This window comes from Symphalangus syndactylus, chromosome 8 (genome assembly GCF_028878055.3).
Source record: "Symphalangus syndactylus isolate Jambi chromosome 8, NHGRI_mSymSyn1-v2.1_pri, whole genome shotgun sequence".
Taxonomy (NCBI): domain Eukaryota; kingdom Metazoa; phylum Chordata; class Mammalia; order Primates; family Hylobatidae; genus Symphalangus; species Symphalangus syndactylus.
The window spans coordinates 43,400,731-43,416,683 of record NC_072430.2 but is presented as its reverse complement, the minus strand read 5'-3'; the positions used below and the strand labels follow the sequence as shown (position 1 = coordinate 43,416,683).

The window sequence follows — 15,953 nt, the reverse complement described above, 5'->3', positions numbered from 1 at the left end:
GCTTTCAACATCTTCCTCATTTTAGTTGCTAACTACTCTTTTGGCAGGTATCAAACTTTTATTTCAAAGCTCCTACTATCTGTAGGTGCTTCCTTCAGTCTTTTTTGTTGTTGTTTATCTGATCCAGTTTATCTAATGGATTGCCTCTCTTTTTCCTGCACTAACTAAGCTTGTTTATCATGTTCTGAAAGCCAGCAGCTATTGAGTTCTCAAATACCATAGCTTTCAACAGTCCTTGCCAGGCCATTACTTTGTCCCAGGCACTCAGACTTCTACTGTCCTATCTTTGAAGGCAAAGTAGGTATAGGATAGCCCCAACTCTGTGAATGAATTTTGGAGAGGGGTTGCTGATACCACAGTCAACTACGACATGGACAATAGTTGGACAGCATATTTTGTTCTTCCCTTCATGCATCATTTACTGAGCATAAAGTTTGGAAATCAATAAGATAGGGTTGCCTGGGTGCAGTGGCTTATGCTTGTAATCCCAGCACTTTGGGAGGCCAAGGCGGGGAGATCACCTGAAGTCAGGAGTTTGAGACCACCCTGGCCAACATGGTGAAATCCTGTCTCTACTAAAAACACAAAAATTAGCCAGACATTGTGGCACATGTCTGTAGTCCCAGCTACTCGGGAGGCTGAGGCAGGAGAATCACTTGAACCTGGGAGGTAGAGGTTGCAGTGAGCCAAAACAAGTGCCATTGCACTCCAGCCTGGGCAACAGAGTGAAATTCCATCTCAGAAATAAGAAAAGGGGGGCTGGCACGGTGGCCAAGGCGGGCAGATCACTTGAGGTCAGGAGTTTGAGACCAGTCTAGTCAACATGGTGAAACCCCATCTCTACCAAAAATACAAAAAGTTAACCAAGTGTGGTGGCGGGTGCCTGTAATCCTAGCTACTCAGGAGGCTGAGGCAGAAGAATCACTTGAAACCAGGAAGCAGAGGTTGCAGTAAGCTGGGATCCCGCCATTGCACTCCAGCCGAGGCAACAAGAGCGAAACTACGTCTCAAAAAAAAAAAAAAAAAAGATAAGGTCCCTGCCTCTGAAGTCTGCAGTGTAATAATGAGTTTCCACAAATTACTGAAGTAATACCCACCCATGCAAAAAGCACCCAGATATATGTCAACTGAAGTTCATCTAACACCCAATGTGTGAAAGGCTCTTGTCTAGCCTTAATGAGGCAACCAGATTTTTACATTTCACAGGAGGGATGGATTTTTCAAAGACTGAGAAAGCCTAGTCCCAGATGAGAACCACTTCTCACAAACATACAGTATCACAGGACCTCCCTTCACTCACTCAGAGCCCAGGCAGTCTTCCATTCCTTCATCATCCTCCGCAGGGCCACCAGTTCCCAGGTCACATCCTCCCGCAGTGATTTTGCCTGCTTCTTCAATCTCCTGGTCTTAATAGGCACATCCTTCTCACCCACCTGCAGCAGCATATCCTTGGCGGGGGTGGGCAAAGCAGTCCAGCGCAGGGCTCCTTGCACGGGTCTGCAAGCTGTGCAACGTGGCAGTGTGAGGTCTTTTCACCCCACTGCCTTAGGCCCTGCCACACAGTGGCCCCAGCTTGCATCCCATTCCTATTCCTGACTAATACCAAAGCAAAACAAAACCCTCAAGAGTGAATTTCCCCATGATTATATGGGGAACTGAGTACAAGTACACAGGGAATTATGGAAAGTCCTGGCTGCAGACATGGTAAGCCATGATGATGATGGGGGCGAGAGATTTGTGGGGGGAAACTGAGATATCTACAAACCTTTCTATAAGTTTAAAGGTTATCTTTAGGAACCTAAATCTTTAGGAACATAAATATGTTTATACATAACGAGATTTGCTCATAAAATTCAATATTTGATACGTTGCAATTTAGTGTCATTGGCCATTATTTCTAAAGTATTAAGTTTTCCTTTTAATGTTTTTAATTTGGGGAGAGTAATAGTGCTATAAGCTGTGAAATTTTAAAGATTTTAACATCTCTGAGTTTTTCCTCATGACAACAGAAATTTGAGAACAGAAGAAACCATAAATATTAGATATAGTTAGAAAAGCTATAGTTGGCCAGGTGCGGTGGCTCATGCCTGTAATCCCAGTACTTTGAGAGGCCAAGGCGAGCAGATCATGAGGTCAGGAGATCGAGACCATCCTGGCTAACATGGTGAAAACCCCGTCTCTACTAAAATACAAAAAATTAGCCGGGCATGGTGGGATGTGCTTGTAGTCTCAGCTACTTGAGAGGCTGAGGCAGGAGAATCACTTGAACCTGAGAGGCGGAGGTTGCAGTGAGCTGAGATTGCGCCACTGCATTCCAACCTGGACGACAGAGTGAGACTCCATTCTCAAAAAAAAAAAAAAAAAGCTATAGTTACATTTTCTGAAAATGTTTTTCATGGTGTCAAATTTAGAAAGCCTCTTTCTCAGAAAAAAAGCTGTATGGAGAAGGGGAAGGGAAAATGATAAAAACATTTCCAGGTGTACTAAATTCATTATTCACACTGCCTATTAGTCTTATGTTATAATCAGTCACTATCAGCCGTTTCTGTTTTTTTCCAAGATTTCATTCCAACTCTTAACACCTTTAGATTTGTTCTGAATCAATTATTTCCTTTGAGCAAGGAAGACATAACATCTTTTTCTTCTAATGTAAAAAGAGTCCTGTGAGGCGGGGTGCAGTGGCTCATGCCTGTAATCCCAGCACTTTGGGAGGCCAAAGCGGGTAGATCACTTGAGGTCACGAGTTCGAGACCAGCCTGACCAACATGGTGAAACCCCGTCTCTACTAAAAATACAAAAATTTGCCAGGCGTGGTGGCGGGCACCTGTAATCCCAGCTACTTGGGATGCTGAAGCAGAAGAATCATTTGAACTGGGGAGGTGGAGGTTGCAGTGAGCTGAGATCGCGCTCCAACCTGGCAACCTGGGTGACAAAGCAAGACTCCATCTCAAAAAAAAAAAAAAGAGTCCTGTGAGACTCCAGGGCAGTTCAGCAAAGATGCGCATACAATGCATCTCTTCCAAAAGGTCCCCACCAGCTTGGACGTGCTGGGGGACTCAGCCACTCTGCTGAGGCCTCCCTCCTTTGTGGGGTAGGGTGTGTGCAACTAGGAGCTGTGGAACCACCTCTGACAGGCCACCTCACACTTTGCCATGTGACGCTCCCTGACTTCTCTCAGCCGATTTGAAATCCCTCCTGAAAAGATGAGAAGTAGCTGAATTAACCCCATTTCTCCTATATCCCTCTGCTCAAGGAGTTAAAATGGATTTGTGGTGAGCAAGTCTTAGATCTCTGATATTTAACCTCATAGGAATAAAAAATACAACTGCCAACTTTTACTTTAGTTCCTGTCCTTTGGGTTATAGCTGGATAGAAACACATCCACTAGCCACCTTCCACATCAACAGTCATCTAAAGCCGGGGTCCCTAACCCCCAGGCCATGGGCTTGTACCAGTTCATGGCCTGTTAGGAACTGGGCCACCACAACAGGAGGTGAGCGGTGGGTGGGCAAGCATTACCGCTGAGCTCTGCCTCCTGTCAGATCAGCAGTGGCAATTAGAGTCACATAGCATGCACCTTATTGTGAACTGCACATGTGAGGGATCTAGGTTGCGCACCCTTTATGATAATCTAATGCCTGATGATCTGAGATGGAACCGTTTCATCCTGAAACCATCCCCACCCCACTGGTCTGTGGAAAAATTGTCTTCCACGAAACCGGTCCCTGGTGCCAAAAAGGTTGAGGACTGCCAATCTAAAGGGAGCACACAAAGTAATGACTCTTGACGGGGTACAGTGGCTCATGCCTATAATCCCAGCACTTTGTTTGGGAGGCTGAGGTGGGAGGATCGCTTCTGGCCAGGAGTTCGAGACCAGTCTGGGCAACATAGTGAGACCTTATCTCTAAAAAAGTTAAAAATTAGCTGGGTGTGGGGTGCACACCTGTGGCCCTGATCCTCCTGCATCAGCCTCGCGAGTGGCTGGGACTCCAGGTGCTTGCCACCATGCCCAACTAATTTTTGTATTTTTTTGTAGAGACAGGGTCTCACCTTGTTGCCTAGACTAGTCTGAAACTGCTAGGCTCAAGCAATCTGCCTGCCTCATCAAATTGTGTGGTTTAACAGGATTAATTTTATAGTATGTAAATTCAAGCTCAATAAAGCTGTTATTGAAAAAGAATCCCCTGGCTGGGAGAGTGGCTCATGCCTGTAGTTCCAACACTTTGGGAGTCTGAAGAGGGTGCATCACTTGAGCCCAGAAGTTTGAAATCAGCCTGGGCAACACAGCGAGAACTTGTCTTTACAAAAATTAGCTGGGTATAGTGGTGTGCACCTGTAGTTCCAGCTACTTGGGAGAGTGAGGTGGAAGGATTGCTTGAGCTCAGGAAGGTAAAGGCTGCAGTGAGCCATGATTGTACCACTGTGCTCAGCCTGCGAAACAGAGTGAGACCCTGTCAAAAAAAAAAAAAAAAAAAAAAAAAAAAAAAAAAAAAAAGAGAAGAAAAGAGGGAGAGGGAAGGGGAGGGGGAGGAGAGGAGAGGAGAGAGGAGAGGGAGACAGGAAGAAAGGAAAGGGAGAAGGAAAGGGAGGAAAAAAAGGAAAGAAGGAAGGAGAAAAGAAAAAGCAGCTGGGCACAGTGGCTCACGCCTGTAATCCTAGCACTTTGGGAGGCCAAGGTGGACAGATCACGAGGTCAAGAGATCGAGACCATCTTGGCCAACATGGTGAACCCCATCTCTACTAAAAATACAAAAATTAGCTGGGCATGGTGGCACGCACCTGTAGTCCCAGCTACTCGTGAGGCGGAGGCAGGAGAATAACTTGAACCCAGGAGGCAGAGGTTACAGTGAGCCGAGATCACGCCACTGCACTCCAGCCTGGGCGACAGAGCGAGACTTTGTCTCAAAAACAAACAAAGCCAGGTTGTGTGGAAATCCTGTGGCTGTCCACAGCTGTCTGGCAGGTGCCTCCACAGCAGGCACAGAATGTGCCTGTGCCTCCAAGGGTAGACTGAGCCCAGGAAAGGACTTCTTGCCAAGTGGATGCAAAGGCACAGCTAGCAGGCCAGGCAACGCTGTCAGCCAGGTGTGGTGGCATGCACCTGTGATTCCAGCTACCCTGGAGGCTGAGGCAGGGGAATTGCTTGAACCAGGAAGATGGAGGTTGCAGTGAGCAGAGATCACGCCACTGCACTCCAGCCTGGGCGACAGAGCAAGACTCTGTCTCCAAAAAAAGAAAGAAAAAAAAAAGGAATGGGTGACAACTGCTGTTAGTTTCTGCACACCACTGGGCCCATCTGAACAGTAATCCTACAAAGAGTCATGGGAAATAGAGTCTTGTGGAAGATGTGCACATTTTGTTTCATAAGCTAATTTCTTGGCCACCTTCTTTCTTCTTTGTCTTACAGAGTGAAGAATGATGAACTTGTGAAAGTTCAGGTATGGGTGGGCTGAGTGTGGAGTGGGAGAGTAGAGCCAGCCCAAGGGAAAAGGGCAGAATGCTGGGTCAGGAGTTTGATGCACTTGCCCTGTTAGCATTGAGATAGGAGCTGCCTTATTGGTAACTATTGGCACTAAACTACTTGGTTATACCTAAGTTATATCAGATCTCAACTGATTGTATGTTCCTGTGAGGCTCTTCCTAGTTAGTTAGTATTTTATAATTTTGTGAGATTATTTTTAGTACATAGAAAGGGGATTGCCTAGATGCTAATGGTGCTTCAGCCCATGAACTGGGAGCCCTAGGACATGAATCGTGGGTAATGATGGGAAGTAGCCACATTCCCGTTATTAACCCCTGCCTTCCCTGTTAGCTTCCTGCTTACATGCTTCAGGAATTGCCTGGGCACTCCACTTTTCTGGCGTTTCAGGGAAGACCTTAGATAGCTGCTTGTTGTACCGATTTAGGTTTTCCAAGACAATCTGGTCTCTCTTCGCACCAATCTGGTGGATGATCTGGACTTCATCTGTGAACAGACAAAGAAACAATGAGTGCCCTATAACCTCCCTCTTTCCTTTCTCCCTGGGTTCCCAATCACCAGGATCAGACCCAACTTCCTTTTGCCCTAATCTAAGCCCCTAGGATCCATGACTGCCATACTCTGGGGCATCCCTTGAAGGTGGCCATTGCTTAGAAATATCACAGCAATAAATCACTATAGTGTCTGTGGGAAAAAAAAAAAGAAATATCATAGCTAGTCACCTCATTAGAGGCCTGGGAGCCAAGGATGGTGCTTTCCCTCCTAAGGCAGAACCTATGGCCGGGTGTGGTGGCTCACACCTGTAATCTCAGCACTTTGGGAGGCCGAGGTGGGTGGATCACATGGTCAGGAGTTCGAGACCAGCCTGGGCAACATTGTAAGACCCCCGTCTCTACAAAAAAATACAAAAATTAGCTGGGTACAGCTACTCAGGAGGCTGAGGCAGGAGAATCAATTGAGCCTGGGAGGTGGAGGTTGCAATGAAGATAGCACCACTGCACTCCAGCCTAGGCAATGGGAGTGAAACCGTTTCAAAAATAAGAAAAGAACCGGCTGGGCACCGTGGCTCACGCCTGTAATCCCAACACTTTGGGAGGCCGAGGAGGGCAGATCATAAGGTCAAGAGATTGTGACCATCCTGGCCAACATGGTGAAACCCTGTCTCTACTAGAAATACAAAAATTAGCTGGGCATGGTGACGCATGCCTATAATCCCAGCTACTTGGGAGGTGGAGGCGGAGGTTGCAGTGAGCCAAGATTGTGTCACTGCACTCCAGCCTGGCGACAGAGCAAGACTCTGTCTCAAAAGAAAAGAAAACAAGAAAATAACCTATGTAACCACTTAGAGGCCTTATCCCTTATAAAAAGCTGGATACTAAAAAAGAGGCACCTGATTAATCCCATCAGTCATGAATACCTTAGAGTCATTTTGTTAAACACTTTGAGAAGACTTTCAACTGCAGCAGTTTAGGAACAAGATGGGGCTTGGGAAGAAGAAACAGCTTGGAACACGAAGACCTAGATCGAGTATCCTGGAAGCCCAGGCATCTAAGGGACAGCAGTAGGGACGGGGAAGGTGGCGAACATTTACTGAACACCTTAAACAGACATTGGGCAAGAAGCATTACAGATGCTTTCTCATCTACTCTACTCAAAGTGCATTTTTGTTAACATCACTTCACATATAAGGTACTTGTGGCTGAGAGGAATTATATAATTTACTGAAGGTTACTAAAAAAATACTGAGCCAGGATTTAAACCCAAATGTGCCTGACTCCAAAGCCCTGATTTTTTCCAACATAGCACCTTGGTGGGAGAATATCTCCAAGTGGAAGAATATCTTGAAGTGAGAGAAGGGAGAAGCGTGGACAGAGAAGAGATGGATTGTTCCCAAAGTCTTGCCTACTTTACGGTTCCACCCTTCATTGCCTCTTTAGTAAGATGGAGGGATAGAGAAAGCGGGGAGAGAGAGCAGTTCCCTCCCTGTTAGTTATCACTCCCCTACCCGACTCCTGTGCTAGTGTGGGTGCTGGGTCATGAACATGAAAACCTGGGTCATCCAGGGCTCTTCTCCATACCCACAACTGTTTCCAGCCCCCAGCGACCTTCCACCTCCCTGGCCCATGTCCCCCTGGGCCCCTACCACAGGGGCCCAGCTCTATTACCAAAGTAAATCTCCTGTTCAAAGGTGTTGTCTGTGGAGTAGGCAAACTTTCCAGCTCGGGGAGTCACCTGGCGAAAGTAGCTCTGGGTTTGGGGCTGGGAGAGGCTCATCTTTTCATGGATGTCCTCAATGGTCTTATTGCCAGGCATGATTTCAATTGTCTCTGCTTGTTGGAAGTAACTGGGCAATCTTGGCAGGGGTGAGAAAGGAGGGAAAAGGGGGAGAGAGTAGGAGGTGATCCCCCTTTCCATTAAATCCACAGCTTGTTCCCTTTCCTCTTTAAGCTCAGCTCCTATACACGTGAGCATTGCAGAACACCAATGTTTAACTTTTAGCCTTGTCCCCATGGTGCCAGTTGAATGTGGAGCTGCCAGAAGGGCCTGTCTACAGCCGTCCTGCCCGGCTACTGAAGGATCCATGCCTTCTGCAGCCACCAAGCAGCAGGGCAGAGCGGCGGTGCTCCAGCATAACCCTTTTTTTAACATTTGTACCCTTAGAGGCGGCATGGCCTTGGGGAAGGGATCCCACCTCCTTCGTCATCTCACTCTGTCTATTCTGTGTGTGGTTATTTAATGTCCTGCCACCTGGTGGTGGACAGGCTGTAAGCTCCTTAAAGGTACATATCTGTGTCTGTTGCTTTTACATTTTATTCCCAGCACTTTGCAGAGTACCTGGAAAGTATCAAGAACATAATTTATATTTGTCCAATAAATGAATAAATAAATGGATTTCCACTGATTTTTAGTTCACTCTTGGAAATCAGGGATAGTGTAATAGCTCCAGTCTTCCCTCTAGCTATAAATGAGATGGAAGCAATCTAAGAAACATGCAGTCATCTTCTTCTCTCAGGTTGTCTGGTTCTCTGTCCTGCAGCTAGTCAGTTTTTGAGTCAGTGACACACTGGTTCATTATTCAGAGTGAGGCAGGACCAAACCTCAGTGCTATGAGGTTCCTGCCTTCCTCACTCCACCAAGGATACATTTCCGGGAGCACCTGTTTGGTAACTACACCAGCAGTCTGAGGGCAAAGTCTGCTGGAGAAGGTTGAGAACCAATCCCTTTAAGAGCAGTGGTTCCCAGCTGGGAATGACTTTGTCCCTCTTGGAGACATTTGGCAGTGTCTGAGACATCTTTGGTTGTCACAGCTAGGAGGTTGTGCTCTGGTGGGTATGAGCCAGGGATGCTGCTAGCATCCCATAATGAACAGGGCAGCTCCCACAACAAAAATTATCCAACCCAGAATGTCAGCAGTGCAGATGGAGAAACCTTACTTTGCAGAGCTCTCAGAGAGCAGGCCGGTGGTGGAGAACATGAAGTTGATGAGAGAGTGCATTCTGAAATCGGGAGTGTGAGTCCACCTGGGAGTCCCTAAAGGGGAGTCAGGGATTATCAAGGGTGCACTTGAGGCCCTGGCCAGTATACCTGTAGTAAACAGGAAGCAGCAGTTCTGGCTTCTTCCTTTCCTGTGGGGGCAGGATGACACTTTGATCCTCAAACTCTGCTGTCTCTTCTGCCTCCAGCTGTTTCAGGAGCTCCAGGTCACTGGCAGAGGTAAGCTCATCCCGGATGTGACTCCAGTCGTACTGCTGGTGCAGGAAGCTCTGCCACTTGTTGGGGGATGCCCCAGGCCTTTGAGGACGCTTGTTCTGGATCCATCGGGCTGTGCGCTTGTTCAGCTTTTCCAGCACAGTGGCCTCCCACGCTCTGGCCTCCTCCTCAGGAGGCAGAAGCCAGGCTTCTTTTTCCTCCAGGTTCACATCTGGAGAAGGTGGCCAACCCAGCATATCTGGATGCATGCAGGGATGATGGATGAGAGGGCGGGGTGCTTCCCGGACGGTGCTGGCTGGCTTTGATTTCTTCAGCTTCTTTTCAGGATTGGCAGAGCTTTCTGTCTTCACAGCCAGGGAGGTGTCTCCTGTTAAGGGACTTGAGGAACCCAGGAACTTGAAGCTAACAGGTTTCTGAGGCCGGGCCTTCCTGATCCGGGGAGTATGGATGATGTCATTGGTATTGTAGAGGTGGTCAAAGTTGTACTGGCTATAAGGAATGCTGGGCAGTCCTCGCTGCCACACCACCTCCTGAGAAAAGGTAAGGTTTGCAGCAGCCATTTTCAAATATTGGCTCTTGCGGTGTAGACAGTACTGTGAGCTGAACAAGACCGTAGGCACACTGGAGACAGAGGCACACTCCTCCTTGCCTTTCAGTTTTGAGTAGTTTAAAATCATGCCCCATCCCAGCTGTGGGGGCAGTGACTGATAGAAGCAATGGGGGAGAAAGGTCTTTCCCTTCTGGGTCCTGGTCATACTGCGTCCCAGCGAATGCTTCCTTCCACACTGCCTGGCCTAGAGGCAAGGCCTGGAGATAAGACCTGGCACCTGTTAAGGGAATGGGAGGAACTGATGAGAACTCTAGAGCAGCAGAAATTGGTAGCCCATAGCAGTTCAGAAAGAGAATAACTTGAAAAACAGATGGAAAGGGGATGGGGAAAAGCCATATGAGTTAGAAGAACAAAAGAAGAAAACTGTGCAACATCCTAAATATTTCGTGTATCAGACCTTTGTTTCTGGTTCTTACACTTGTTCCCAAAGCTCAGACCCTCATCTCCGTGTGAGGGATGACTGCTTTTCTGCAGTATCCCATGCTTCCAGTTTGTCTTTAAATGTTGCTTTCTTTCGTTCAAAAGGCTTATTAGTGTAAAGTTCAGACTATTCAGCATGGCATTCAGGGTTCTCCACGACTTTGGCCTCAGTTTATGACTTTTTCCTGGCATGTAACCTCTGCTTGAGCCAGTCCAGTCTCCTGGCTGTTCTCTGAGTATCCTCTCTCCACATAATGAAGCTTCCTTCTGTGTCCTCTACAAGAAATGGCCTTTCATACTTGACACAAATTCTATACAATTTCCAGGCCCAGCTCAATTTGTGCTGCTCCATAACTCTTTCTTGACCTATCCAGTTCACCAGGTCATACCCAAGTTTATAAATTCCTCCTGGTCTGTACCACTTACTTTAACTGTTAATCCTATGACACCTCGCATTGTTAAATATTTGAGACTCTAATTCCATTGCCCAGTGACCATGTCTCCCATCTCTTCTGTCTTTCAGAGTCATCCAGCACACCTATTGCTACATAGTTTTTATTGTTAAAATATTTAATAGCTGTAGGCCGGGCGCAGTGACTCACGCCTGTAATCCCAGCACTTTGGGAGGCTGAGGTGGGTGGATCACCTGAGGTCTGGAGTTTGAGACCAGCCTGGCCAACATGGTGAAATCCCATCTCTACTAAAAATACAAAAAATTAGCCGGGCATGGTGGCATGTGCCTGTAATCCCAGCTACTTGGGAGACTGAGGCAGGAGAATCGATTGAACCCAGGGCGGGGGAGATTGCAGTGAGCCAAGATCATGCCATTGCACACCAGCCTGGGCAACAAGAGCGAAACTCCATCTCAAAAAAAAAAAAAAAAAAAAAAAAAAAAAAAATATATATATATATATATATATATATATAAAATAGCTGTAATGTATTTTATCAAATAGGTAAATGGTTTTGACTCTTCATGAATTATTGGATGAGTTGTTTCCAGATTTTAGCTAGCATGGCAAACACTGTAGATAACAAATGCTTAGATTTAATGTTAGTTTAGTTTAGTTTTGTTTTCCTTTTGAAGCATTCCCTTGGCCTAATAATGATAGTTTTGGAATAACCTTGCTGAGGGTTTTACATAGGAAGATATTATGATATTCATTTCCTATTTTAAGAAGCTGAGGTTCAGAGAGGTAGGTAAATTGCTTCAGATCACATAGCCCGTAAGCAGAGGAGTCAGGTTTCAAACCTAGCCTACTAGATCACAACTCTGGAGCACTGAACCTCCGTGCCACACTGGCCTTGGCCCAAGCACCACTCCCTACCACTCACTTTGTTGGCCTTGCCTCTCCAAGGAGCTGGTAGGCCTCCTTATGTGTAAGGATGAAGGAGAGACCATTATTCCATATCTTTCTATCCTGCTAGTGTCAACTCCTGCCCTGCGTCCAAGGTGCCCACGCAGACCAGATCTGACTTGTTTCTCTTTCCTCCTTAACACCCAGCACATAGCCTCTCTCCCTAGGGCATGATTTCTCTTACTGTCTTCCATGTGTAAAAGTGACCGTATTGTATTTCTTTCTGTTAAGGGCAAGTTCCTTTTATGTGTGTTTTTTTCTTTTGTTTTGTTTTTTTGAGACAGGGTCTTGTTCTGTCGCCCAGGCTGGAGTGCAGCACTGGCACAATCATAGCTCACTGCAGCCTCAACCTCCTGGGCCCAAGTAATCCTCCTACTTCAGCCTCCCAAGTAGCTGGGACTACAAGTGCCTGCACCACCACACCCAGCTATCTGTTTTTTTATTTTTAATAGAGATGGGGTCTCACTATGTTGCCCAGGCTGGTCTCAAACTCCTAGGGTCAACAATCTGCCTGCCTCGGCCTCTCAAAGCATTGGGATTACAGGTGTGAGCTACAGCGCTCAGCAAAGGCTCAACTTTCATCTAGATGCTGTTAGGCCAGAATCAATAATCTCTCTCAAATTAAGTGGCACATGATTAATATGCTATCACTCCAGGACTTTTTGCACATAAGGCTAAATGTAATTGCTTCATCTCTTCACAACCATGAAGGCAACGTCTTCATGAAGGCAAGTTAAGAGAAACAGGGTGGTCACAAGATGATGTTTTCTTCTGAAACAGTGGCTATTCCCACTGGCTGAAAATGGAAAGGCTGGAGCAAGATGGCCAAACGGACCCCTCCAGCAATTGTCTCCATGCAGGAACACCAAACTGAACAACTGTCCCCACAAGAAAAGCACCTTTAGGCTGATGCGGTGGCTCACGCCTGTAATCCCAGAACTTTGGGAGGCTAAGGTGGGCGAATCACTTGAAGTGAAGAGTTCAAGACTGGCCTGGCCAACATGGAGAAACCCCATCTCTACTAAAAATACAAAAATTAGCTGGGTGTGGTGGTGGGGGCCTATAATCCCAGCTACTTGGGAGGCTGAGGCAGGAGAATCACTTGAACCTGGGAAGCGAAGGTTGCAGTGAGATGAAATGGTGCCACTGTGTTCCAGCCTGGGTGACAGAGTGAGACTCCTTATTTAAAAAAAAAAAAAAAAAGGCATCTTCATAAGAAACAAAAAATCAGGTGAGTGATCACAGTACCTGGTTTTCACATCGTATCAAGAAAAGAGGCACTGAAGAGGGTGGGAAAGACAGTCCTGCATCGCCTCTGCCCCCCTCCCTCACCCCTGGCACAACAGCTTGGAGAGAGAATCTGTGCATGTGGGGGAGGGAGAGGAGTGTGGGATTTTGCATTGGAACTCACTGCTGCCCTGTCACAGGGCAGCACTACACTGTGCAGAATTCTGCTGGCACCCACTGAGGACACATTTAGATCAGCTCTGGACCAGAGGTGAATCCTCAGGCAGAGTGGGACAGACCTGAGTCCCAGCTGGTTCTGCCACCAGCTGACCAAAGTGGCCTGGGGCCCTGAATACATATGAGTGACAGTCAGGTCACAAGGACTATATTCCTTAGGCAAACCCTGGAGATGCACTGGTCATGGAGGCAGGGGAGTTTGGGTGTGTGTGACCCCGTGTGACACCAGCTGTGGTGGCCAAGGGAGTGCCTGCATCATTCCTCCCCCAACTCCAGACAGGGCAGCTCAGGGAGAGACTCCTTCTACTTGGGGAAAGGAGAGGGAAGAGTACTCAAGTTGCAAAAGTCCAGAAGACTTTGAGTAGCAACTCAGCCACAGGAAAATAAAGCACCAGGTAGAATCCTGAGGCTCCTGATTCCAGGCCTTTGCTCCTAAGCTACATTTCCAGACCTACCCTGTGCCAGAAGGGAATCCGCTGCTCTGATGGGTCAGATTTATCTTGGAGGATTCCCCACCTGCTGACTAAAGTGCCCTTGGGCTTTGAGTAAATATCAGTGGTAGCTAAGCAGTTATGGCCACAGGCCTTGGGCAGGATCCAATATTGTACTGGTCTGCAAAGCTTCAGGTGTGACCCAGTGCACTGCCATCTGTGGTGGCCACGGGAGTGCTCATGTCACCCCTCCCCCAACTCCAGGCAGCCCAGTGGGGAGAGAGATTCCTGACTGGGGGAAAGAGAAGAGAGAAACTGAGAGATGTTGCCTGGGTAGCCAGGGAATTCTCCCTTATCTTACCCAAGGATCCTGGAGTATCCAGGAGTTGGCAACAGTTGTAGGGGTCACAGGCTTAGGGCATCCCCTGGTATACATCAGCTGCAGAGACCGCATGCTTAAGTCACAACACTTAATCCCCTCTGAATATATAGAAAGCCTTCTCAAGGAGGATGGGTACAGATAAGTCCAGACTGTAAAGACTGGAATAAATACCTAACTCTTCAATGTCCAGACATTGATGACCATCCACAAGCATCAAGAACATCCAGGAAAACATTATTTCACCAAATGGACTAAATAAGGCACCAGTGACCAATCCAGGAGTGACAGAGATATGTGACCTTTCCAGACAAGGAATTCAAAATAGTAGTCTTGAAGAAGCTCAGACTTTGAGATAACACAGAGAAGGAATTCAGAATTCTATCAGAAATTTCAAAAAGAGATTGAAATAACAAAATCAAGCAGAAAGGCTACTCTGCCTATGGAGTAGCCATTCTTTTGTTTCTTTACTTCTCTAATAAACTTGCTTTCACTTTGCAAAAAGAAAAAAAAATCAAGCGTCACTTCTAGAGCTGAAAAATTAAGTTGACTAAAAAATGCCTTGGAGTCTCTCAACAGCAGAATTGGTCAAGCAGAAGAAAGAATTGGTGAGCTTGAAGACAGGTTATATGCGAATACACAGTCAGGGCCGGGCAGGATGGCTCATGCCTGTAATCCCAGCACTTTGAGAGGCCAAGGTGGGTGGATCACCTGAGGTCAGGGGTTCAAGAGCAGCCCGGCCAACATGACGAAACCCCATCTCTACTACAAATACAAAAAATTAGCTGGGCATGGTGGCAGGTGCCTGTAATTCCAGTGACTAGAGAGGCTGAGGCCAGAGAGTTGCTTGAACCTGACAGGCAGAGGTTGCCACTGCACTCCATCCTGGGTAACAAGAGCGAAACTCCATCTCAAAAAAAAAAAAAAAGTGATTTAGGATGTCCCCAGATAAATGCCCTTTAGCCTGTGACATAAAGAATCTTTAGTTACAATGCAAACATCCCAGAAAGAATACCATATTATCATTATCAATTATTAGAAATTTTTAAGGAGGCTGTGCGCGGTGGCTCACGCCTGTAATCCCAACACTTTGGGAAGCTGAGGTGGGCAGATCACCTGAGGTCAGGAGTTTGAGACCAGCCTGGCCAACATGGCGAAACCCTATCTCTACTAAAAATACAAAAAATTAACCGGGTGTGGTAGCGGGCACCCATAATCCCAGCTACTCAGGAGGCTGAGGCAGAATCGCTTGAAGCTGGGAGGCGGAGGTTGCAGTGAGCCAAGATCATGCCACTGGACTCCAGCCTGGACGACAAGAGCGAAACTTCGTCTCAAAAAAAAAAAAACTTAAGGAATAGTTATTATCTAATATGATGGCTTATTAAGAAGGAAGGGAACACATGGTAGGTCTGTTTTGAAAAGGAATGGGGACAGAACAAAATATTACGAGGTCTGATCAAAAGAGGCTTGTTCTGGCTTGTCTTTGTCTGTCTTGGAGTCACTTCCCAGTCATGTTACCTTGGGCAAATAATTAAAAATCTGTAGTTTGCCAATCTGAAAATTGAGTCTGATACCTGTTCTAATTTGGTGTTGATTGATATGAAGCTCAAAATTAGAACCATGTATGAAAGTTCTTTGCAAACTAAAATATATGTGTGAGGAATTGTTATTATTAGAGGACGGACTGTTGTCCTTAGAAGGCAAGTCTCTGGGTCCTACAGTTAGATGCACTGGGCGCTTCGGGAAGAATTTAGGGGTATAGGGTACTCAGCAATTAGAGGGTGCTTAGAGAAGGAAGAAAGGACTTATTAATGGAGTTTGGAGGCTCCTTATTATCTAAACTTACACATTACGTGACCAGCATTATGAGGCAGCACCCCACTCCCAACAAATAGCCCTCTAGAACCAAAAGCAGAGTGGCAGGTCCTGGGTCCTTTTGTACACAGCATAAAAAAGTCAATCGGCCGGGCATGGTGGCTCATGCCTGTAATCCCAGCACTTTGGGAGGCTGAGATGTGTGGATCATCTGAGGTTAGGAGTTTGAGACCAGCTTGACCAACATGGTGAAACTCTGTCTCTACTAAAAATACAAAAAATTAGC

The 15,953-nt window shown here is 46.7% G+C and overlaps 2 protein-coding genes across 11 annotated transcripts in view; one reads left to right on the top strand and one right to left on the bottom strand.

The window, feature by feature from the left end:
- Window positions 1-15,953, bottom strand: part of HEATR4 (HEAT repeat containing 4) — a 357,461-nt gene that overhangs the window by 34,427 nt on the left and 307,081 nt on the right. For all 9 annotated transcript variants that reach the window (XM_063644180.1, XM_055288864.2, XM_055288865.2 and 6 more), the window contains 4 exons: window positions 9,065-10,017; window positions 7,645-7,832; window positions 5,825-5,965; window positions 1,301-1,504 (listed from right to left, as the gene is read on the bottom strand). In XM_063644180.1, coding sequence (XP_063500250.1) covers window positions 1,301-1,504; window positions 5,825-5,965; window positions 7,645-7,832; window positions 9,065-9,945 — 1,414 coding nt within the window. In that variant the 5' untranslated portion in view covers window positions 9,946-10,017. Of the gene's footprint in view, window positions 1-1,300; window positions 1,505-5,824; window positions 5,966-7,644; window positions 7,833-9,064; window positions 10,018-15,953 lie in introns of those variants that run through there.
- RIOX1 (ribosomal oxygenase 1) overlaps window positions 1-15,953 on the top strand; it is a 52,647-nt gene that overhangs the window by 23,429 nt on the left and 13,265 nt on the right. The window contains exon 3 of one of the 2 annotated variants that reach the window (XM_063644197.1): window positions 5,408-8,381. The exons of the other annotated variant lie outside the window; for it this stretch is intronic. The gene's annotated coding sequence lies outside the window, so the exon portion shown is untranslated. Of the gene's footprint in view, window positions 1-5,407; window positions 8,382-15,953 lie in introns of those variants that run through there. 2 annotated transcript variants of the gene reach the window in all.